Source organism: Mchenga conophoros, linkage group LG15 (genome assembly GCF_057382185.1).
Source record: "Mchenga conophoros isolate Kocher_MC1m ecotype Shallow Benthic linkage group LG15, M_conophoros_male_GT1.1, whole genome shotgun sequence".
Classification (NCBI taxonomy): Eukaryota; Metazoa; Chordata; class Actinopteri; order Cichliformes; family Cichlidae; genus Mchenga; species Mchenga conophoros.
In genome coordinates, this window is record NC_140540.1 from 33,363,676 (window position 1) to 33,387,589 (window position 23,914).

At 41.0% G+C, this 23,914-nt stretch overlaps 1 protein-coding gene across 1 annotated transcript in view; it reads right to left on the reverse strand.

Moving 5' to 3' along the window:
- The window catches only part of LOC146558690 (uncharacterized), a 21,894-nt gene extending 8,606 nt beyond the window's left edge, over positions 1-13,288 (reverse strand). The window contains exons 1-3 of the mRNA XM_085245911.1: positions 12,377-13,288; positions 2,826-2,968; positions 1,096-1,211 (exon numbers count right to left, since the gene is read on the reverse strand). Of these exons, the coding sequence (XP_085102037.1) occupies positions 1,096-1,211; positions 2,826-2,968; positions 12,377-13,288 (1,171 nt within the window). The remainder of the gene's footprint in view (positions 1-1,095; positions 1,212-2,825; positions 2,969-12,376) is intronic.
- Between the last annotated feature and the right edge of the window lie 10,626 nt (positions 13,289-23,914).

Genomic DNA, 23,914 nt, shown 5'->3' on the forward strand with positions numbered 1-23,914 from the left:
GTGAAGCGCTTTGGGGTCCTATGGACTAGAAAAGCGCTATACAAATGCAGGCCATTTACTCTGTGGATCTGTTGGATCTGCAGCGGATCTGTAGTGTCTGGGATGGAGGAGGAGATGATGTTCTTCAGCAGCCTCTCAAACACCTTCATTACTACCGAGGTCAGTGCAACTGGCCGGTAATCGTTCAGGGATGAGGGTTTGCTGTTCTTGGGCACAGGGATGATGGTGGATCTTTTGAAGCATGTGGGGACCACAGACTTCGCCAGGGACTCGTTGAAGATGTGCATAAACATTCCTATTTATTCTTGTTATCATTGCAATTATAATTACCCATTATAATTACAATAGACATGTGACCCTTCCATTGCTCTATAGCTGACAACAAACCAGCTAAACAACAAAAACAGCTAGTTATAAGCTAATATTATGCCAGTGTCCAAAAAACTGCATAAACGTTTGAAAGAGCTTATGAACAGTTTGATTAAATTTTCAAGCAAGTTTCACTAATGGTGGGTAACAGAGACTAACAGCAACTCACGGTGGCAAAAGCAACAGTGCATATTGACAGAAAAGTTCAGGATATGCTCAGCAACTCACCTCAGTATCGCTATTATCCAAAACAAAGTGAAGTTCGCTGTTTCATTAACTTGTGTTAGACTCTAACAAAATTTTATAGCCTCCTCACTACAGATGAACTGTGGCCAGTTGTTTGTCCTACAGCAGCCACTGTACCTATTATAATGCACTAGAAATCGGAGGGATAGAAAAACAGAACTCAGTTGACTGCAATTTGGAATCTACTGACACCTAGTGGTGAGATTTTACAAACTAAAACTTTAAGTTGCACTTATAAGGGTTAACCCTCCTGTTATGTTGGTTTCCAGGAACACCAATTATGCTCCTGGGTTAATTTGACCCGGGGCAAATTTACTCATCCAAAAGTGTCAGAAACACTGGCATTGATTGTTTTACAATTTTCTTTTATAATTTTGATTTTTTTCATTTTCTGTAGTGATGCAGATGACATGTGACATCTCTTCTGTTCTGAGTCAATCTGACCCGCAACATAACAGAAGGGTTAAAGGTGGGGGCCACAGTAGCAGGTGAGCTTGAGATGAAGCTGGGGGATCAGCAGGAGCAGTGGCGGTGCCACTAACCGATCCAGGACGGTGCTGATGCCCAGCCTCTGTAGGACAGAGTTGTCCAGGTGTCTGTGCAGAAAATATGCAGCAAAGGAGTGACACAAGGGAAACTCCGCTATCTTCGCCACCACTACGCATCAGACATAGCCCGTCTGCCTAGTTGCCTCCAGCAACCACTGGGAAACCGCTTGTTTTTTCACATTCACTTCTCCTTACACCCCAGTTTTCTTTGGTTAGTAAAACATAACCCCCACATTGACTGGACTGACAATAAAATTAACAGTTGGAGTTTAGATCAGGTTCCACCAGCTCCATCTCAGTCACTACACCTGCCCCCAATTGAACTTCTGTACCCTCTGAATATCATGATTTATAGGTTTTCAGTACAGATAAAGCTTTCTCCCTGCCACCTCATAGACCTTATGACTGCACCATAGACCTCCTACCCAGCACACCACTCCTCTCCAGCCAGCTATACAACCTGTAGCAGCCAGAGAGGGTCAGGAGCCTGTTAGGATCATCTGTCCATCTTCCACTCTGGTAGGTGCCAGTTTTTTCTTTGTGGATAAGAAGGATGAGACACTGAGACCCTGCACTGACTATTGTGGGCTAAATAAATTCACTGGGAAGAATAAGTACCCCCTGCTGCTAATCAGTTCTGCTTTTGAGGCCCTATAAGGAGCCACTGTTTTCCCTAAACTCGACCTCTGTAATGTTTATCATTTGCGAGGGGAATGAATGGAAGAAGACTTTTTACACTCCTCTTGAACACTCCAAGCTCCTGCTGTGTTCCAGGCTCTGGTAAATGATGTTTTGAGAGGTTTTCTGAATGCACTCATCTTTGTTTACCTTGATGATATATTAACTTTTTGCAGGTCTCTGGAAAAAGTTAGGATTGTAGAGTGCAGCACCTGTTGGAAAATAGAGTCTATGTAATGGCTGAAAAATGTGAATTCCACTCATCATCTGCCACTTTTCTGGGCTACATTCTCACCAGAGGCCAGGTGAACACTGACCCAGTCAAGATTAGGGTTGTGATGGAGTGGCCCACACACACCTCCCAGAAAATGTTTCAACGATTCCTCGGCTGCTTATGGTGAAACTGGCATTGGAGGAGCAGCGGCATTGGCTGGAAGGGGCCGAGCATCCATTTATTATTTGGACTGATCATAAAAATCTCAGCTAAAATGTTAAATACCTGTCAAATTTGCTTGTCTTTGTTGTTTGGACAATTGAATTGAAACATTTCTTTTCTGCCAGCGTCCTGAAATGAAAATCCCGAGGCCCTCTCTCTCCAGTATTCAGAAAATGCCAGCGGTAGAAGCCACAACTACTTCTGCCCTCATCCTGCACCGTTGGTTCATTAACTTGGGACATAGAAGAAACCATCCAATGAGCTGCAAGACAAACTTGACCCAGGCTCAGCCCCCACCCTCCCCACCAATCATTGCTATGTTTCTGCTGCTGCATATTCTGCTGTGATCCACACCGCCTGCTTCGCCTGCCACCACAGGGTGACCTTGGGGTGCTTCCTTCTCGACTATGTGGCAGCATGCACGATCTATGCAAGAAACAAAAGGCTCAACCACGAGCTTGAGACCCTGCTCTGCATCACTACAAAAAAAATCCCTCCTCTTGGTCCACATGGTTATCCTGGGTCAAGTATGCTCATAGCTCTCTTACCTATTCTGCCATAGGTCTATCCCCACTCGAAGCATCTCTAGGCTACCAGCCACCTCTGTTCCCAACCACTGAGATTCACCTAGTTTCCTGGGTACAACATCATCTCCAGCAGAGTAGATAAATCTGGGAGCAGAATTGAGAAGCTTAAAATAAGAAATATGCAAAAGGTATAGCTCACTGCTAAGCACTTTCCCTTGAAATCCTTGACCCACAAATTGGCTCCACGTTACATTGGTCCCTACGAAGTGGATTCTGTGATCAGCGCCACTGCCACAAGTTGCCTTCAACACTATGCATCCATCCCACTTTTCATGTCTCACAAATCAAACCTGTTCGGTCCATTCTATGATGCCCTGTAGTCCACATGATGATGCTGATATTGCTCGGTAAGTGCTTATGAAGAATAAATCAGTTAAATGTGTTCTTTGGTACACAAAACTTTGAGTGTTCAGTTAGAGTAGAAAAGTATATATGCAAAGCATTTTGTTTACCATTCTGGTAGAGATAATGGGAAGGTGGCATGCACTAGACATGTATATAATAGGCTAGGCTGACATATCAGTGTCATCTTTTTAAAAAAAAAAATTGATCTTTGGCCTTTTTCAGCTTTATTGGACAGAGCAGTGAAGAGTGACAGGAAAGCGGAGGGGGAGAGAGAGAAAGAGGAAGACATGTGTCAAAGGGCCTCTGGTTGGACTTGAACCCAGACTGGCAGCTCTCCGCCATGTGGCATAGGGTTGCCAGCTCATCCCAGCGAGCTAAAATGGCACCCTATCAGCGTCTGAGTTGTCATTTTCACTACTCAAACTCAGAAGCTCACAAGTGATACGTTAGTTGTTTTTTTGTTTTGTTTTTGTTTTTTGCCTGTCCTGTTTGTCACTGTAGCAATCAGAATTATTGTCTGAAGACTGATAAAAATGCCCAACAGATTTATATTCCCAAGTGGATTATTACTGGTCTACTTGATTGATCTTGTGTGTTTGTTTGTAACTTTTAAGTTATTACAATAGGAACAGAAAATGACCATGGGATAAGAAAGGGAAAGACGTAGACAAGAGAAGTTTAGAAAAAGGAGAGGGAAAGAAAATTGAGGGGAAGATGGACAGTGAGAAAAGACACAAAAAATTTGCTAGAAGAAAACAAGTAAAAAGAGAACAACACAGTAGGGAGACCACAGCTACGACCTAGATAATCATAACTAACAGTAAATAATAAATATTATATGCTACTGAGCAGCACACAAGACCGAAACTCAAGATATGTTTAGAGACAGCAGCCAAGGAAGATGGTGTGTGTCTGAGCACAACTCTGTGCACAACTGTGGGCGTGAGCGTGCTTGTATTCAAAAGGTTTCTCCATGTAACTGTCTAATAGTAGGTGTGGGAAGCCATAGCCCTGCCCCCCAGGTCATGAAGTAAAGTGATTTGTTAGTTGATATCGGGAGTTTCAATTCAGTCACAGTAAATTTACTTTTCTTGCCCCCACCTCTGAACTTTGATGTGGAAGAATGCTTCTCAACAAAGGCTGTACAATGAAATTTACCCTTCTCATGTCTCAAATTCGTAATGCAGAAATTTGAGTCTGCATTACATCATAACCTCCTGGTTTTGCTGTTGAGTTTTGCCATGGGAAACACTGAGGCTGGGTTACATCAACCTCTTTGAAATCTAATTCTAGCTATATTTTTGATCAACAACCCTTCCTTTAGCAGTATAGAAAAAGCTTAAAACATGAGGAGAACCACAAGGAAATATTGTATTTTAGCTGGTTTTTGATTTGGCTGCAAAAAGGATACCATGATGAAATTAAATAACATGGGAGATGTTCCACAGACTCCAAAATAGCCATTGCTTATAGCCTTTTATTTCACTGCAACAGTAATTCCCCAAGTGTAGGCTGGGGCTCACCCAGTTGGTCAGTCTAATAACAGAAATGATAAAAATTCTGCTTAAAATTACTTAGAAATGTTACATATTATATACATTTGTTCATTTATATAGATACTGAATTTAAACTGGTAATATGAGGCGGTTCCTTTGTGATGTTACTCATTACGCTGACCTCAGTTTCCTTTACTTGTACTGAAGTTTGTGTCCTAGTGGCAGGTGGATCACACATTGTTTTAACAGTTTGCATATGACTGCGTAACATTAGCAATTTATAGCCAGGCCAGCATGCTATACAGGAACATCTGTGCCGAGTATTGCCTGGGAGTCTTGGGGTCAAAATGGGAGACGCCCCCTAGGGTGGTGGAGAATGACCAAGCTAGTCCAGATACAGACAGACAAACTGGTGATGGCTAACCAACCAGACACAGTAGTGGTGAGCAAGCAGAGGATAGATGTTGCCATGGTCTGTGAGAGTGTCTGAGGTTTCTCCTCTGCTAGCTGTCCATCCTGGCTCATCCTCATTCCCCACCTGCCGTGGCTACAAGCAAGCCATCAATCAGCCATCCAGTACTTGAGACTGGCGTTGACTTCCAATCTCTGCCAGACCCTCTGCTACCCCATAGTGGCAACTTGGCTCTTGCATACTTAAATCTAACAAATCCTCTTTTGTATAACCTTGTGTCTCTTTGTGTTTCTTGCTACTTCTGTCCAGGACCATTACCCACCACACCTACAGTTGATTCTCCCCTTCTGGATTCCTCTCTCCGCTCACCCAAAAGAGCTCACGGAATAGCTCCTCTGACAACGCTCACACAAACTCCCTCTGCCTGCCCTCCTCCCTGCCATTCACCTCTGGATCACACAGGTCAACTGGATTGACTCACTCTTACCCTGTTGGACACTTGCACGGTTTCCCCCCCTCCTTCCGGATCCTGGTCTCCCATCTAACCAGTAAGCAGTTTCCCTAATTCTAATTATTACCTGGCATTTCCTCCAGCTCCCTCACTAATCCATCTCAAACATACTACCACAAAACTCGGACATTAGAACAGTCATTTTCACTTCTCAAACTACATTTCTCATTTAGACATTGATCAGACTTACATTTTAATTGAGCTTTGATTAAAAATAAACATGCTTTATTATTAGGAAATAGAAAAAAGCTCTGTTTTACCACTGATCATTTTTAATGTTATAAAGGCGGATATTAAGACCTTTGAACCTCTCTTAGTTATGAGGCTGCCACAGGGGGACTTTAATCTCTTTCTACCCCCTAGTATCACAACACTATCTTCCTGATGTAGTCATGGATTTGTTGTTTCATCCTGGATGATCGTCCTAACACTCACTAGTTCTTGGACTCCGTATAGAAATCCAGCACAGTCTTATCTCATTCACTCACGTACACCAACACACGCACCCAACAGGCCATTTTTAACATGGACAGGCGGGGAGGGGAGCGATTCTTCTGCGTCTCATAGGGACCTTGATCACTAAGGGACGTAGATATTAAAGGTAGGAGATTCCCTTCCCTGCTACCCCCAAGTGGTTGCCACTGTCTCAGCTTTAAATGCCTCAGCTTTATAGATTTTAAATATTTCAGTATTGTTTTGGACGGATGAGACATTTCAACTAAGGAAAATTGATTGCGTTTGGACAACAAAAGCTGTTTTGAATGAATGAATCCAAAATAGATCCAGATGGCATGAGCTGTGAAATGACCAAAGCTGAACTGGATCCAGGACTGATCCGCTTTCAATGAACCTCATCTGTTTTAGGTCCATCCTGCAGTGCAAGCAGACTCAGACACAGTTTGCTTATCCTTCATGGAGCCTATATCTTCAGGCAGATCCGGTTCTGGGTCAGTCCAGTGAGACTGATTTTGGTGATTTTCAGTGGAAAATCTGTTGAGATTCAGACTTTGAACCTTTAAAATGTTGTTTGACATCATTCAATGACTGAATCTCAATCTCACAGAATTTTAATGAGATTGAATCTCAACACATTTCAACATGAAATGTAATCAGATTACAATCAGACTGTCTGTAGCTGCTTTTAAAATGTCACTCTAAATACATTTAGTTCCGTTTTAGAGTCTTAAAGTCCATTTCCAAGATCCTGCTGTGACAGACATTTTTCCAATCAACACATTGTGTTCCAATCAACACAAGAAATGATTGGTTATTGATCACTGTGCGACATACAGTAAATGTTTGCAGTACAAGAAAACTGACAATACAATAGCTGCATTATGTAGATAGAGTGACAGCTTTTGCAGATTTTATTCTGAGGTGATAAAAAAAATCAGTAGTCACTGTCATTGTATATTGATGACCAAATAACTGCAAAGCAATCAACTAATGTTCATCTGAGATTTCAGTGTTAGCATAGAGTAACGTAAACATGTACAAATTAATTTGCTCTTCTATGCACATTGTGTCATGACCCTGGGTTTTGTACCCAGCGTTTTCTGTTATGGACCCTGTTACTGGTTTGATATTTTCTGTTTGATGTTATTGGAGTTTTCAGTTTGGATATTACCATTGCCTAGATTATGTTTTCATTCTGATATTGTTATCCCTGTCTTCCTATGTTCCCCATGCCTGGCCTGTGTTTCTGTGCTATTTCTCATGTTTAGTCTTCTAAAGCTCAAAACCAGCCACCAGCCTCCCACCTCCTGACCTCCAGGACCCCGAACTCCAGCAGGTCCCTGGAAACCATGAAAACCACTGTTGGTCTTAACTACACAATAATTATGATTTAAGAATCCCTTCACCTCAATCCAGTATATGGGCTTTGTGTGATCCCTGCCCGCACAACAGCGCCCTCCTCTGGCTCACATCTGCCATCACCTGTCAGTTCATGCAACATGGTTGCAGCTATGCTGTGTTGGAGTTGTAGTGGCAATTCCTTTACTTTTGAAAGATCAAACGTCCCACAACTTAAAGTCCACAAGCCACTGCTGCATTGAGGTAATATTTCGTACGCAGGCAAAAGAAGTCCATTGTCCAAACGTTTTAGTTGAAAGTTTTGGTTTTGGTTTATTTATCCATCTTGGCAAGCAATAACAAGATCCTTCCTGCTGCTTCTCCTGCTCTGGTAAAAAAACCATAGGCCCACCCCAATGCATGCTGGTCCTATACCAGTCTCTTTATTTATAGAAACAAAATGGCCCTACAGCTCTTACTAACTAATTTAACAAAATAACAACAAACAAACTAATCATTTAAAACAAAATATTAACCGACAAATAAACCCCAAAATATAAGTAAACTAACAACAAACATTAACTAATTTCACAAAAAATAAATAAATAAATAAAGAACAAATAGCTCCAACACTCCGGCCCCTAATTGTGCATACAATCACAATTACTTTAAAGTCCCAAAAGGAGGAGCTATTCCCTTAAACAAATCCTTAATTTTCATTGAGGATTTTCTTCACGATGAGGCTTCCAGTAGCAAAATAAGTTTTGTCACTGGCCTTTCCAAAACACTGGTCCTTGTTTGTAGTCTCACAGAACGCACCAAGCCTTTTGCATCCTGGTTTACATTTAAGACTTTCGCCATCATCCATGATCCTCTTGGAGCTGTAGCGTCTGCAATTAAAACAACATCTCCAGGTATAAGACATCTTTTAGTCCTCATCCATTTTTGTCTTTCTTGCATCAAAGGTAGGTACTCAGAAAGCCATCTCTTCCAACTCTGCCATGTACTGTACCTGTTTCCACCTTTTCCTGACATGCAAATCACTTGGATGAAACAGTCCTGGTGGAAAAACTGGTTTATTTTTCAGCAACAACAAGTGATTGGGTGTCAGTGCTTCAAGATCATTTGAGTCATCTGAAACTTTAGTAATGGGTCTGTCGTTCATTATAGCTTCAACCTCACATAAAACTGTTTGGAGTCCTTCATCATCCATTTCTTTCTGACCTTCCGGATCATTCTTATTCAAACCTGCAGTAAGCAACTCTTTCCTCTTCTGTGCCAACAACACCAAGACCTCTTTCATCTTTAAAAGCCAGGCTACAGAGATTTTAAGTTTTGCCCAAGATGAGAAGTAGAGGATAAAATAGCTGGTAGGATTTTGTAATTCCCTCACAATGGCATTCATTGTCAGGTCCCTTTTGACCTCTGGGTCATCTGCAGAAATTACACTGTACTCCACATCCAGTTTAGGCCATTCCTTTTCTGACTTATAGAGAAATTCTGGCCCTTTTATCCATCTCCTACATTTGAGGAAATCCCCAGCTCTCATGCTTCTGGATGCGTCATCTGCAGGATTCTCCTTAGAAGAAACGTATCTCCACTGCTTCACATCTGTTGCTTCTCGAATGACAGCAATTCTGTTTGCAACAAAAGTATTGAATCTTCTGGTTTCATTGGAGATGTATTTCAGTACTGTTGTACTATCAGTCCAAAAAACTGATTTTTCCAACCTGACCTGCAGCTCCTTTTGCAGAAGCCTGTCCATCCGAACTGCAAGAACTGCAGCCGTCAATTCCAACCTGGGAATTGTAGTTTGCTTGAGAGGAGCAACTCTAGCCTTTCCCAGGATAAAAGCAACATGTGTGACGTTATTCTTTTCCAACTTTAAATATGACACCGTTCCATACCCATCTTGACTTGCATCAGAAAAATGATGAAGTTGTGCCCTATCTGGTCTTCCAAAGCAATTTGGTTTAATGCAACGTTCCACTTCGAACTTTGAAATCAGCTGGAGATCCTCCAGCCAATCACGCCACCGCTGGGAAAGAGAGTGGGGAATAACTTCATCCCACTTCAAATTTTGTCGGCAAAGCTCTTGTAGCAACAGTTTAGCTGGCATACTGAAGGGAGACAAGATTCCCAAAGGATCATACAGTGAGCTGACCACAGACAAAATTCCCCTTCTGGTTGTTGGACGGTCCTGCAGGGAGGTTCTGAACTGGAACTTGTCTGTTGCTATGCACCACTGTAAACCCAGTGCTCTCTCAACTGGAAGTTGATCTGTGTCCAAATCCAGATCCTTAATTTCCTTTGCTCTTCTTTCCTCTGGGATTGACATGAGCACTGTGCGACTGTTGCTGATCCATTTTGAAAGCTTAAATCTTCCTTTAGCGCAGATATCTGTCAGTCTATTCACCATGTGCTCTGCCTCCTCTTCTGAAGCAACAGATTTCAAACAATCATCCACATAAAAGTTTCTTTTGACTGTATCAACCACTTCAGCTGGAAACTGTTGTGCCTTATCATCTGCAGTTCTCTGTAGAGCATAATTTGCACAGCTTGGCGAAGATACAGCTCCAAACAAATGCACTCTCATCCTGCATTCCTGTGCAGACCTTGAAGTGTCACCATGTTGCCACCACAGGAAACGGAGAAAGTTGACATGTTTTTCTGAGACGTGCACTTGGTGAAACATGGAATCAATGTCCGCCATTAGTGCAACAGGCTCTTGTCTAAATCCGATCAGAACCCCAACCAGCGAGTTTGTGAGATCAGGTCCCCGTAGAAGCTGACTGTTCAATGATGCTCCTTTATAAGTTGTTCCACAGTCAAATACAACTCTTAATTTGCCCTTTGTGGGATGATACACTCCATGATGAGGGATGTACCACACCTTTCCATCATCTTTGTGCAACTCATCTACAGGCACAAACTCGGCATATCCTTGTTCAAGCATGTTGTTTACACATTCAGTGTATTCATCCTTATAATGAGTATCCCTTTCGAATCTCCGTCTGAGACTCTGGAGACGCTGCTCTGCGACACAGAGGTTATTTGGCAAACTGGAACCTTCTCTCCTGAAAGGCAAATCAATGTGATAATGATTTCCAATAAGCTTTATTGAACTACTAACAATATCCATGAAACACAGATCCTCTCTAGACATTTCAGTCTGCTCCTCTGATGATCTTTCATTAAAATCATGATTGTACTGTTTAATCAACATTTCTTCAAGACGCTCAACAGAAATCCTATTGGCTGTTACAGCAGTGCAGTTGGTTTTATTTCCACTGTTACTTCCAGTGTGCAGGGGACCATTTATGACCCAGCCAACTTTTGTTTTTACAGCATAAGGTCCACCTCCCACACTGTTTATCACCTTCCATGGCTCCAAAACATTGGAAGCATCAGTGCCTATCAGTAGCTCCACATCTGCATTAACGTTGTAAAGTTTAACAGGTTTTAGATGAGGCCACTGATCGATGTCGCCTTGCTGGGGAATATTAACTGTAGAAACTGGCATAGTCTTTTGAGTCAAAACATCTGGCAATGGCATGAAATCATTTCCTTCCAAACCAGACACTTCCAAACCAGACAGAACTTGTGTACTAACAATCCTATCTTGACTCATTGTTCTCAAAAAGATATTGGTCTTTTTACCTTTTACATTCAGCCTTTTTGCCAAAGTTTCTGTACAGAATGTACCTGAACTTCCAGGATCCAAAAACGCATAGGTTTGCACAATTTTATTGCTCTTTTGGCTCTTAACTTGAACTGGAACTATAGAAAAAATTGCATCAACTTCATGACCAGCCCCAATATACCCACATGTCTGAGTGGTTGCAGTTGAAAAGTTGACATTAGAGTTTGTCCTCTGTTGAGTTTGTTCCGAAGACGCACCTGGATCCTTTCGCTCTATGTGAAGAACCCCTGGGTGTCTTTGGTGACACACGTCGCAATCCAAACGACTCCTACAGTCTTTGCTTGTGTGACCAACTTTTAAACAACCAAAACAAATTCCCCTTTCCTTGATAAAAGTCAACTTATCCTGATGCGTTTTAGCTTTAAACTGCTTACAATTCTCTAGTAAATGATTGCTATGTGAACAAAACAAACAACTATGCAGAACGGCGGAAGTTGTTCTGCTTCCAGTTGATTGAGCTTTGATTCCTGGCACTGTACTGACATTAGTGGCAAAACTACTTCCTTTTCTCCTTTGCTTGGTAGAACTTGAAGCTTTAAAGCTGCTTCCAGATTGTGAGTCTTGGATGTTGCCAAACACTGGATCTGATGCTACTTTTACCTGTTTTATTATAAAGGCAACCAGATCAGTGAACACTGCTCTGTAACCATTTTGTTCCTGCAGTTCATAGGCAACAACTCTCCATTTTTCCCTCAATTTGTATGGAAGCTTCATAACAACCATTCTCATATTTGAGGGCAAATCCAACTCCTTCATATAAACAACTTGCTGTGTTAGATTCGAACATCCTTGAAAAAAAAGAGAGAATGACTGTAGACCTTTCACATCCTCACTTTTAATAGGTACCCAACTCACAATCCTCTCCATATATGCAGAGGCAATTTTATTTTCGTTCCCAAAATGTTCTTCAAGAAGATCTTTGGCTGTGGAATAGCCCTGCTCAGGAGGTAAGTGCTGACAACTATGCACCAAATCCCTAGGCTGCCCCCTAGTGAACTGCTCTAAAAAATGCAAACAGTCGCTCCAGTTATCAGTTTTATCTTCCACTCCATTTTCAAAGGCATTCATAAATGATGTGTACTGTAAAGGGTCTCCATCAAACACAGGGATGTTTCTGGCGGGGAGGACAGAAGATAAGTTTTGTTTTACAAGCAAAGTAGTGATGTCATTTTGTTTTTGCATAATATTTACAATCTCCTTCGTGCAATTCCCAGTCAAAGTATGAGACTGAGGCTGTGTTTGCTGCGTCACTTGCGCTGAATCATCAACCTGATGTTGGGTTTGACTTTGTCTAGGTACGATTACTTGTGATTCAGATGCAGAATTTATACCAGAGTAATCTCTTGATGTTGGAACAAATGTATCGGCACAAGGATTTAAACTAGGCGCTTCTTGTACGTGCCCTCTTTCAAAATAAGAGTTCATTCCATCAGAATGCTCAGAGCTACAAAATGAATTTATTTTTAAGACACGAAGCTTTGCATTAGTGGCTGCCAGCTCTGTTTCCAAGGATAATGTCTCCTTTTCTTTTCTCAGTTTCTCCTCTTGCGCTTCGATAGAATGTTTTTTCTTTAATGCAGCGAGTCGCTCCATGAGCGCTGCCTTGTCAGCCGCAGCTTTAATGCATGCGGAAGATGTTGATGAAATTCGACTTTGCTGTGACAAGGTTTTTGAAGGTGGTTTTACACTTGAGATATTAGAGACACTGTCTTCAGGTTTTATTTCATCCAAACTTTCAACAGCTTTATCATTACGAACAGTATTGCTTTGTTCAGTATACGGCTCGCCCGCCTCCTGCAACCAAACCTTTACTTTGTCCATAAAAACAGAGAAGGCTGTCACCTTCGACTGAAAATGTGCATTTTGCCTTTTCACTTCATCTTCTGGCAGTGGCAAACTTAAAAAGGATTCTTGCAAAGCGTTTGCATCTTGATAGCATTTAATAAACTTCCCAAATTCAGAAGACACTTCCTTAACGTTCTCATATGAGGTCATTAAAGCGGAAATTTTCCCCATGTACTTAGATGCTTGCTTACACATTGAACTGCGCTTTTCTTGGCATGTCTTTATATACAAATTCAAACCTTTTGGCGTAAATTTAATGCTTCTTTTCTCTGCTTGCATCTCAGTGTCATCCTCTCGTTTACTCTTAATATCCGACATTTTTATTGTCCTCTTGGATTATTTCAAACTTCATAAAGATGTACAGCACACTGAGAGTCCATAGCCTGAAGTACAAACATGACATCCATTTACCTGCCTTTTGCAGCGGACAAACATTTCCACAGAGGGCGTTGGCATGTTTCAATTAGCGATCCAATTTTGCACCACTTTAGTACGTCAAAACTCAGTTCATCAGTCTTTGTAGTGAAATTATGTCTTTAAACTCCAATAGCTTCACCGTTTTCCTTTATGGCTTAAACAATATTATCACTCACCAGCTTTGACGAACGAGTGACATGTTGATCCAGGCCTCAACATCAAATCTGTCTGGATTACTCACCAGACGATCCAATAACTTTTATTCGAGTTCGACGGTGATCCTTGAAATCCTTATATCCACTGATGAAGGATTATTCCTTTGTCCACGGGAAGGTTTTTTACTTTATGTAGTGGCAATTCCTTTACTTTTGAAAGATCAAACGTCCCACAACTTAAAGTCCACAAGCCACTGCTGCATTGAGGTAATATTTCGTACGCAGGCAAAAGAAGTCCATTGTCCAAACGTTTTAGTTGAAAGTTTTGGTTTATTTATCCATCTTGGCAAGCAATAACAAGATCCTTCCTGCTGCTTCTCCTGCTCTGGTAAAAAAACCATAGGCCCACCCCAATGCATGCTGGTCCTATACCAGTCTCTTTATTTATAGAAACAAAATGGCCCTACAGCTCTTACTAACTAATTTAACAAAATAACAACAAACAAACAAATCATTTAAAACAAAATATTAACCAACAAATAAACCCCAAAATATAAGTAAACTAACAACAAACATTAACTAATTTCACAATAAATAAATAAATAAATAAATAAATAAATAAATAAATAAATAAATAAATAAAGAACAAATAGCTCCAACACTCCGGCCCCTAATTGTGCATACAATCACAATTACTTTAAAGTCCCAAAAGGAGGAGCTATTCCCTTAAACAAATCCTTAATTTTCATTGAGGATTTTCTTCACGATGAGGCTTCCAGTAGCAAAATAAGTTTTGTCACTGGCCTTTCCAAAACACTGGTCCTTGTTTGTAGTCTCACAGAACGCACCAAGCCTTTTGCATCCTGGTTTACATTTAAGACTTTCGCCATCATCCATGATCCTCTTGGAGCTGTAGCGTCTGCAATTAAAACAACATCTCCAGGTATAAGACATCTTTTAGTCCTCATCCATTTTTGTCTTTCTTGCATCAAAGGTAGGTACTCAGAAAGCCATCTCTTCCAACTCTGCCATGTACTGTACCTGTTTCCACCTTTTCCTGACATGCAAATCACTTGGATGAAACAGTCCTAAATAAATAAATAAAGAACAAATAGCTCCAACAGGAGTTCTTTGGGTTTCAATAAACTCACTGTGTTTAAAGAGTAATGTAAAGACTTACAACTGATTTTGCCTGCAGGCACCCCTAGATCCTGCATGTTTGTCACATAGCTAACTGCTAGAGTCCACATAGTGGTGAATATTAAAATTTGCCACCCACACACCACAGCCACAGTCTGGGTGTGACAAATTGTATAGGATAAAGGTCTAGTCATCTCTTAGTTTACTCAGATTGCACAGAGTGTATATTTGTTAATAATTTGAATCATTTTGGATAAGGATAAGTATAAGATAATGGGGAATTTCAGTTTTTACTTTATAATTTGTTTAGCGTAAGATTTACAGTTAAATTGTATTTTTTCTTGCCTTATTTAATTTTTACGTACTGTTCCTTTAACACACGGTAACTGTGCACGGGGGGAGGGTTCGCGACAGGCAGTGTGGAGCTACGGGGGCTTTAACTAGCTGTGGAGAAAAACAGTTTCTTACCATGTTTGCAGTGTACTGGAACATTCAAATGGATCACTGTATTTCAAAACTGTGGAAATAAATGTTTACCTGTTTGTTTTTCGACTACAAGCGGACTTTGTGGATTATGTTCAACTGCACTAAGACACGCGTACGGTCCGACTACCAGCTAGTGCTTCCGCGGTGATACAAATAATGCCAAAACAACAATAACTCACAATCAATAACTTTCTCTTTTTATTTGATTTTATTCTTTTCTCCTTATTTTTTTTTTTTTGTCATCAAATTGATTGAAAACAATTGTAACTGAAAACAACTTATGAAGTACTGAGAAACATATGTCTCTCTGCTCCTCATCATCTGTGCAGGCTGAGAATATGACAAGAAAGTGTCAAAGGTCAAAAGGTATTCTCCTTCAACAGTGAAAGCTCAGAAATGGATAAATTATTAGCCACAATTTTGGCCTCTTCTGTTTGTGTGACTGAGGATGTAATTCAGAAATTTCACCAGTAGATGAAAGCATCGTTAAAGGCATGTCAAATTGGAACTTGAGCTGGTCTGTGCTTCACATTACAGAGGAAGAACACAGGCAGACAAACACACACACACACACACACAAACCCCAGCATATGCTATATTGCCCCAAAGGTTTCTTCCAGATCTATGCCATGGTACGCATATCTCAATTTCCAACTCGCAACTGTGATTCATTAAGTGTGGTGATGGTTACAAATGTGTAAGAATTGCACCAAACTGATTGAGAAAAAAATTTACCTGAAAATAATTTGAGCTATTGACAAACATATTTCCTGTCCCTCATCATCTGTCCAGGCTGAGAATATTCAATTCAATTTTATTTATATAGCGCCAAATCACAACAACAGTCACCTCAAGGTGCTTTATATTGTAAGTTAGATAATGCATACAGAGAGAAACCCAACAATCATATGACCCCCTATGAGCAAGCACTTTGCCAACAGTGGGAAGCAAAAATTCCCTTTAACAGGAAGAAACCTCCGGCAGAACCAGGCTCAGGGAGGGGCGGCCATCTGCTGCGACCGGTTGGGGTGAGAGATGGAAGACAGGATAAAAGACATGCTGTGGAAGAGAGCCAGAGATTAATAACAAGTATGATTCAGTGCAGAGAGGTCTATTAACACATAGTGTGTGAGAAAAGTGACTGAAGACGAAGCACTCAATGCATCATGGGAATCCCCCAGCAGCCTACACTTATTGCAGCATAACTAAGGGAGGACTCAGGGTCACCTGGTCCAGCCCTAACTATATGCTTTAGCGAAAAGGAAAGTTTGAAGCCTAATCTTAAAAGTAGAGATAGTGGCTGTCTCCTGAATCCAAACTGGATTCAGTTTGGTGCTATAGAAGAGGGGCCTGAAAACTGAAGGCTCTCCCTCCCATTCTACTTTTAAATACTCCAGGAACAACAAGTAGGCCTGCAGTGCGAGAGCGAAGTGCTCTAATGGGGTGATATGGTACTACAAGGTCATTAAGATAAGATGGGGCCTGATTATTTATGACCTTGTATGTGAGGAGCAGGATTTTGAATTCAATTCTGGATTTAACAGGACGCCAATGAAGGGAAGCCGATATAGGAGAAATATGCTCTCTCTTTCTAGTCCCTGTCAGTACTCTTGCTGCAGCATTTTGGATAAACTTAAGGCTTTTCATGGAGTTTTTAGGACATCCTGATAATAATAAATTACAGTAGTCAAGGCTAGGAGTAATAAATGCATGAACTAGTTTTTAAGCGTTACTCTGAGACAGGATATTTCTAATTTTAGAGATGTTGCGCAAATGGAAGAAAAAGCAGTCCTACATATTTGTTTAATATGTGCATTGAAGGACATATCCTGGTCAAAAATGACTCCAAGGTGCCTCACAGTGTTATTGGAGGCCTAGGTAATGCCATCCAGAGTAAGAATCTGGTTAGATACCATATTTCTAAGATTTTCAGGGCCGAGTACAATAACCTCAGTTTTATCTGAATTTAGAAGCAGTATAGAGGTCATCTAGGTCTTTATGTCTTTAAGACATTCCTGCAGTTTAACTAATTGGTGTGTGTTATCTGGCTTCAAAATGATTAACAAGATAATCGACCTCTGTTGGAGTAGCATTCAGGTAGCTGCTCTGCTCTGTGTTGGTACAGGGCATTGAAGATGATAACAGTGGGTAGATTACATTCTTAAACTCAGTTACAGTACTGTCAGACAGACATCTACTGTGATGAAATCTACTCCCCACTGCTGTGTAATCAATTATTGTAAATTAATCAGGAAATGATCAGACAGGAGAGGGTTTTCAGGAAACACTGTTAAATGTTCAGTTTCTATGCCATATGTTAAAACAAGATCTAGAGTGTGATTAAAGTGGTGGGTGGGTTCTTTTACATTTTGAGAGAAACCAATTGAGTCTAATAACAGATCAAATGCTGTGTTGAGGCTGTCATTTTTAGCATCTACATGGATGTTAAAATCACCCACAACAGGAAATCAGACAGACCGGCCTGTGCTTCAAGGTTTCTGATAATTAGAATGACTCGGGGGTGTTGATTCATTTAAACTAACATAATCATCCTGCTCTAACCAGGTTTCTGTAAGGCAGAGTAAATTGATTTGTGGATCAATTGTTAAGTCATGTACTAACAGAGACTTGGAAGAGAGACACCTAATGTTTAATAAGCAACATTTCACTGTTTTACTCTTTGGTGCAGATGTGGATACTGTATTGTTCTTTTTTGTGTGTTTTTTTAATGTTTAAGTCATTTTTTGCTGGTTTTTAGTTTGTTTTTTGAGCTGACACAGTCTCTAAGGGGAGTTTGGGGAGATAACAGGAGGAGAGAAGCTGCAGAGAGGCAGGTTTCCTCCAGAAAGTTTCCCAATTATCTATAAAGCCCACATTGTTTTTTGGACACCACTCAGACAGCCAATAATTTAAGGAGAACATGCGGCTAAACATGTCACTCCTGGTCAGATTGGGGAGGGGACCAGAGAAAACTACAGAGTCCGACACTGTTTTGGCAAAGTTAATAAAAGGATTGTGTGAAACTTGTAAACATCTCTGCGTGATGTCTACCAAGACAAAAGGATCGGAGAGACTGGCGTTGTCTTGACAATTTGGTGCCGTGACCCGGATCTTGGTTGCTGATCTCGATTTGGACCTTGGCTGAGCGGAAGGGACACGGAGGGTATCGCTGGCAGAAAACAAGATATGCAGAGCCTGTTTTACCGAATCTGCACATTGGCAAATCCGCTAAATTTCACCCAAAAGTGTCCTGAATGCAGAAGTCCGCAAATTTAAATATGAGATGTGTGTGGAAGAGAGCTGGTTTCTCTAAAAGTGACGGTTGGTGTCTCAGAAAGCAGGACTTTCTAAAATCCACTGTCCTTGGTTTGGCAACCCTCCTACATAAATGATGTTTCACGTACTTTTTTTTATTCAAAAGGTATAAATAATAATAAACGCTGTATTTTTGTAATTTTGTTAACAGGGCAGAAAATGAAAGTCAAGGATGTAGAGCAGGCCAAGTAATAAGTAGACAGGACCGGCTATCTATAACTGTGGGTTCAGAGGTGACGTGCTCTCAACCATCAAGCACTACACCACAACTTCTAGTGGCCCTGTCCCAAATATAATGGCAAGCACCTTTGCATCATTCACAAAACTAACTCTAACCAGGGAAAAGCCTTTTCTTACCTCACCTGACATCATCTTAATTCTTTCTTACCACTAGTTGCAGTTCCAAAGACTTCTGGAGAGGAATTAAAAGAGCTCTTGAGCTACAAAGACAAAGAGCTTGAGACCTATGCCAATCCTTAATAATTAAGGACTGGCATATTTTATATATAGTTGTGGCAACTGTTGTGATTTAGTGCTAAACGAGAAATTTGAAATGTACAATAACTGTGGAGTGTGTGGATGCGGGGGCGTTTCTATGCACCTCTGCCATTTCTTTCTGTCTCTCTCCACTTTTCTTTCTCTCGCTTGCTCTGTCTCAGCGTAGTGTATTTGTGTGCATATCTGTTAACTACACCTTACGCCTGCAGGGACGGGAAACTTCTGGGATTTCTGCCCTCCTCCTGGGCACACCTAAAGTAATCAAGCTCACCTATTTGTCAATTGATGATCAGCTGGCTCCTACTTAAGCTGGGAACAAAGCTTCATTCTTTGCCTGAGCACTGTACGAACTACTATTAGTGAAACCATCTTCAATCTTTAAGTCTGTGTCTCTGTTACCTTGAAGATTACGAACTTGTCATCTCATCTGTGCAAAAGCCCTGGCGTTTTCCCTGTGAGAGTGATTGGTTATAGAGAGCCTGATGAGATTCTATTCCTGTGTCAAATGTTTTCTGGACTCTGGATACTGTAGCTCATCTGAAAAACTGAGCCTCAAATCAAAAATACTTGACTACCTGCTTTAACTCTCTAACATCCAGATTAAAGCAGATAACTCTTAAGCTGGAAAGAAAATGGTAACATCATCATCATCATTTAGCCTGGAAAAATAGTTTGCTGCTTTATAAAAAAGCTCTCAATAAAGCTAGAACATCTTATTATTCAGCACTGATTAAAGAAAATAAGAACAACCCTAGGTTAACAAAAAGTCAGAGCTCTGTTGAGCCAACCATTCCTTTAATGTTAATTAGTAATGCCTTCATAATTTAGCTAACCATTAGAGGAAAAAGTTACAACCATCTCATAGATGTGGCATTATATACAGCTACTTTCAGTACCATTGATATCTATTTGGAGTCTTTTTCTCCAATTGATCTTTCTGAGTTAACTTCAATAATTACTTCCTCCAAACCAACAACGTGTCTTTTAGACCCTATTCCTAAGACTCCTCAAAGAGGCCCTTCCATTAATTAATGTTTCAATCTCTATTAACCAGCTATGAACCACAGGCCTTCAAGCTGGCAGTATTTAAACTGTTACTAGACCGAGCGGTCTTAGCTAATAATAGGCAAATCTCTAACCTTCCTTTTATCTCCAAAATTCTTGAAAGACTGAGTAGTTGTCAAACAGCTAACTGATCATCTCCAGAGAAATGATCAAAAATGAGAATAAGACAGTAAATGGAGAAATCCTTCTCATGCTTCTGTGTTGATTTTTTTTCAATTACTATTACACCTTGAGCCTGTCACCTTTGTCACAAAGCCCAACATTTCTGCATTTCTGGATTTCTTAATAATGTATGTAGTTGAGTGGCATTGTGCTGAATTCAGTATAAATTATGTTGACACACCAAAAGCAAGAGTCCTGGACCCGACAACATCTGTGGACAGATACTGAGAACTTGTGCTGATCAGCTGAGTGGGATTTTTCACTATATCTTCTCACTTTCTTTAGAGCTACAGACAGTACCTAAGATTTGGAAACATGCTATTATTGTTCCTGTTGCTAAGGGCAGTTCTCCTAAGGCACTGGATGATTTTAGGCCTGTGGCTCTGACTTCTTTAGTGATGAAGACATTTGAGAAGATAATTAAGAAGAAGATTTTAATGCATGTTGAACATCATCTTGACCCCTTCCAGTTTGCCTATAGAGCAGGAAGAGGTGTGGAGGATGCTGCTGTCACACTCTTGAGGCCCCTCACACCCATGCAAGATTATTATTTGCTGACTTTTCATCTGCATTTAATACAATTCAACCCTTCTTACTTGCTGACAGGCTTTACAATCATTTTAAGCTTGACACTAGTCTGGTCGGCTGGGTGACGGACTTTCTGACTACCGTAATTGTCGGGCTATAAGCCGCTACTTTTTGCACAAGCTTTGAACCCTGCGGCTTTTAGTCAGGTGCGGCTTTTCTATGGATTTTCCATGATTTTTGTGATATCGTAAGACGATTTGTTTTGTTTGTTCCGCTGTTGTACGGCACTACGTTGCCTGGCGGAAGGATCAGGGTTCAAGAGTGGTATGTTAGTCACATGTCCGTCCGCCAGGCAACGTAGTGCCGTACGAAGTAGCGCGAAAAACAAACTTCAAAGTAGCGCTACGCATTCAGCGGGAGGCGTGGATGACGAACGGCGATAAACTTGCGAAAAGCAAGTTATGCCCAACTCCACCGGTGGATTCTGACAGCGTGGAAAAGTGCGAAAACATCCACGATCACCAACGGATTTTGAAGGGCTGGACTGCTGCATGATGGAGAGGAGGACACCGCCACGGCCCTTCTGAGGGTGTTCGACTCTGACACTGACAACGAGGATTTCTTTGGTTTTGAAAGTGACAACGAAGGAGAGAAGCGGAGAGTGGATGACGAAGCCATCCTGAGCCTGTTCGTTTCCGACATTGGAGAAGAGGACTTTGGTGGTTTTAGAGCGCAGGAAGAAGAGAAAGATGGTGAATGACTGACTTTTCTTCTTGTTAAAGCCGTGTCACTGCACCTGAGCCTAAAAGGTAGGCCGAATCTATTTTTCTGGTGTGCTGTAGGTTACTGTTATGTACTACATGTGCAAATATGTACCCATAACTTGTTTTTCAAAATATTAATAAAAGGGGTGTGTCTCCAAACAGCCATCTCTTTCCTGACAATTCCCTTTGTGCATATTCTCTTACATATGATAAGTCAACATTGAAACACCTGCGGCTTTTAGTCAGGTGCGGCTAATGTATGTACAAAACAGGATTTTCCCCTGATTTTAGCTTGTGCGGCTAATATTCAGGTGCGCTTTGTAGTCCGGGAAATACGGTAATAGGTCACGATGCGTGAGGGTGAATCATGTCTTTTCTGATGTGCTCTCCTCCTCTACTGGATCGCCCCAGGGTTGTTGCCTCTCTCCCCTTCTGTTCATTCTGTACACAAATGAGTGTCGCAGCAATTTCACAAACAGACACATCCTGAAGTTTGCTGACGACACAGTGATCGTCAGTCTTCTAGTGGGGGATGAGTCAGGCCATAGACAGGTTGTAGATGATTTTGTGAATTGGTGTGATGAGTCCTTCCTGTCACTTAATGTGTCAAAAACTAAAGACATGATTATTGATTTTAGGAAGTCCTCTTATAGCTCATCACCTACTATCATTAAAACTGCCGATATTGGGATCATTGAGAGTTATAAATATCTAGGTGTGGTACTTGACCATAAACTGTGTTTTGAATCTCATGCTGATGCCACTACTAAAAAAGTTCAACAAAGACTGTTCTTTTTAAGAAAAATGAGATCTTTTAATGTCTCATCTGAGATGTTGTCCTTGTTTTATAGATATTTTATCGAATCTGTGATGTCTTTTTGTATTGCTGCATGGTTTGGTAACCTGACGGTGAAGAATAAGAATCGGTTGGGACTTCTGGTAAAAACTGCTAGCAAAATTTTTACTACTATGCTAAATAAGATCAAATCCGACTTTCAAAGATGGGACAATTTAAAAACTTCGCTTCAGGGTAGAATCAACACAGTAAAGATGAACATACTGCCACGGCTTAATTTCCTTTTTTTTTATGTTGCCACTCTCTCCTCCTCTAACTTATTTTAAAGACATACACTCTGCGGTGTCTAAATTTATTTGGAATGGCAAAAGGCCTAGGATACGTTTGTCAACATTGCAGCGGCCCAAATTGTTTGGTGGCCTGGCAGTACCAAACTTCGAGTTTTATTACTGGTCATTCCGAATCAGGGCGCTTAGTACGTGGGTCAACCCAGAGACTACTACTGCGTGGAAAATGATCGAATCCGCCAAGGCAGCACCGCATAGACTACAAGATCTTCTGTTTGCTAATTTTCCCACCAATACGCTCTACAACAACAACGAATTCGGACCTATTATTGCCAACTCTATACAGGTATGGAGGAAGATAGAAAGGTGGCTGGGTGCTCCAGTTAAATTTTGTAAAAGCTCACCACTCTGGCATAATTTAAAGTTACTATGTGGCAGCCGACCATTTGTTCAACCCTCTCGGTTCTCACTCGGGATAAACCTTTTTGATGATCTATTCAATGCCCAAGGCCTTTGCTCATTTCAGGACTTAAGGACACGTTTTTCTCTTCCTGCATCTTCTTACTTTGTATATCTGCAGCTCAGATCAGCTTTCAAAGCATGTGGTGTCCCCTGGGACTCTCCTCTTCCCTCTCATCCCATGTTGGACTGGATCCTGCCTAAATCTGGCAGACCCTCTGTTTCCAAAATCTACAACAAATTAGCCGAACATGGTATGAAGTCCCTGCCTATTGAATCTATTTGGGTCAGGGAACTGGGAGAACTACAGGTTAATATAGACTGGGATACAGTGTGGTCTAATCTGAGTTTGACTTCTAAGAACCTGGCGCATCCATTAATTCATTTCAAAACCATACACAGAACATACATTACACCCTATAGGAGGTTCCAGATGAAACTACAGGCTACGTATTACTGTCACATCTGCAATGATTCATCACCTGGCACGTTTTTGCACATGTTTTGGGACTGTCCTGTGGTATCCGATTTTTGGGTCTTTGTGAACTCTGTGTTATCTGAGGTGCTGGAAGTTTTTTATGTTCCCAATCCTGGTCTTTGTCTCCTTAATGATACCTCTGAAATCTCCTTAAAACAAATGTTGTTCGCTGGATTCACATCCGCAAAGAAGACTATTACAAAGCAATGGTTCTGTCCTGACATTTGTATGGAATCATTCTGTAGACGATGTCTTATCCGTGTTATTGGTTTTGAACATACCACAGCAAAATTAAATAAAGCTCGACCCACGACTGTTGATGCTTGGAAAATCTTCTCATCCAGAGTTATCTCCTGGAAGAGGCAATAATTGGTTTTAACTTTGTGTTTTTTGT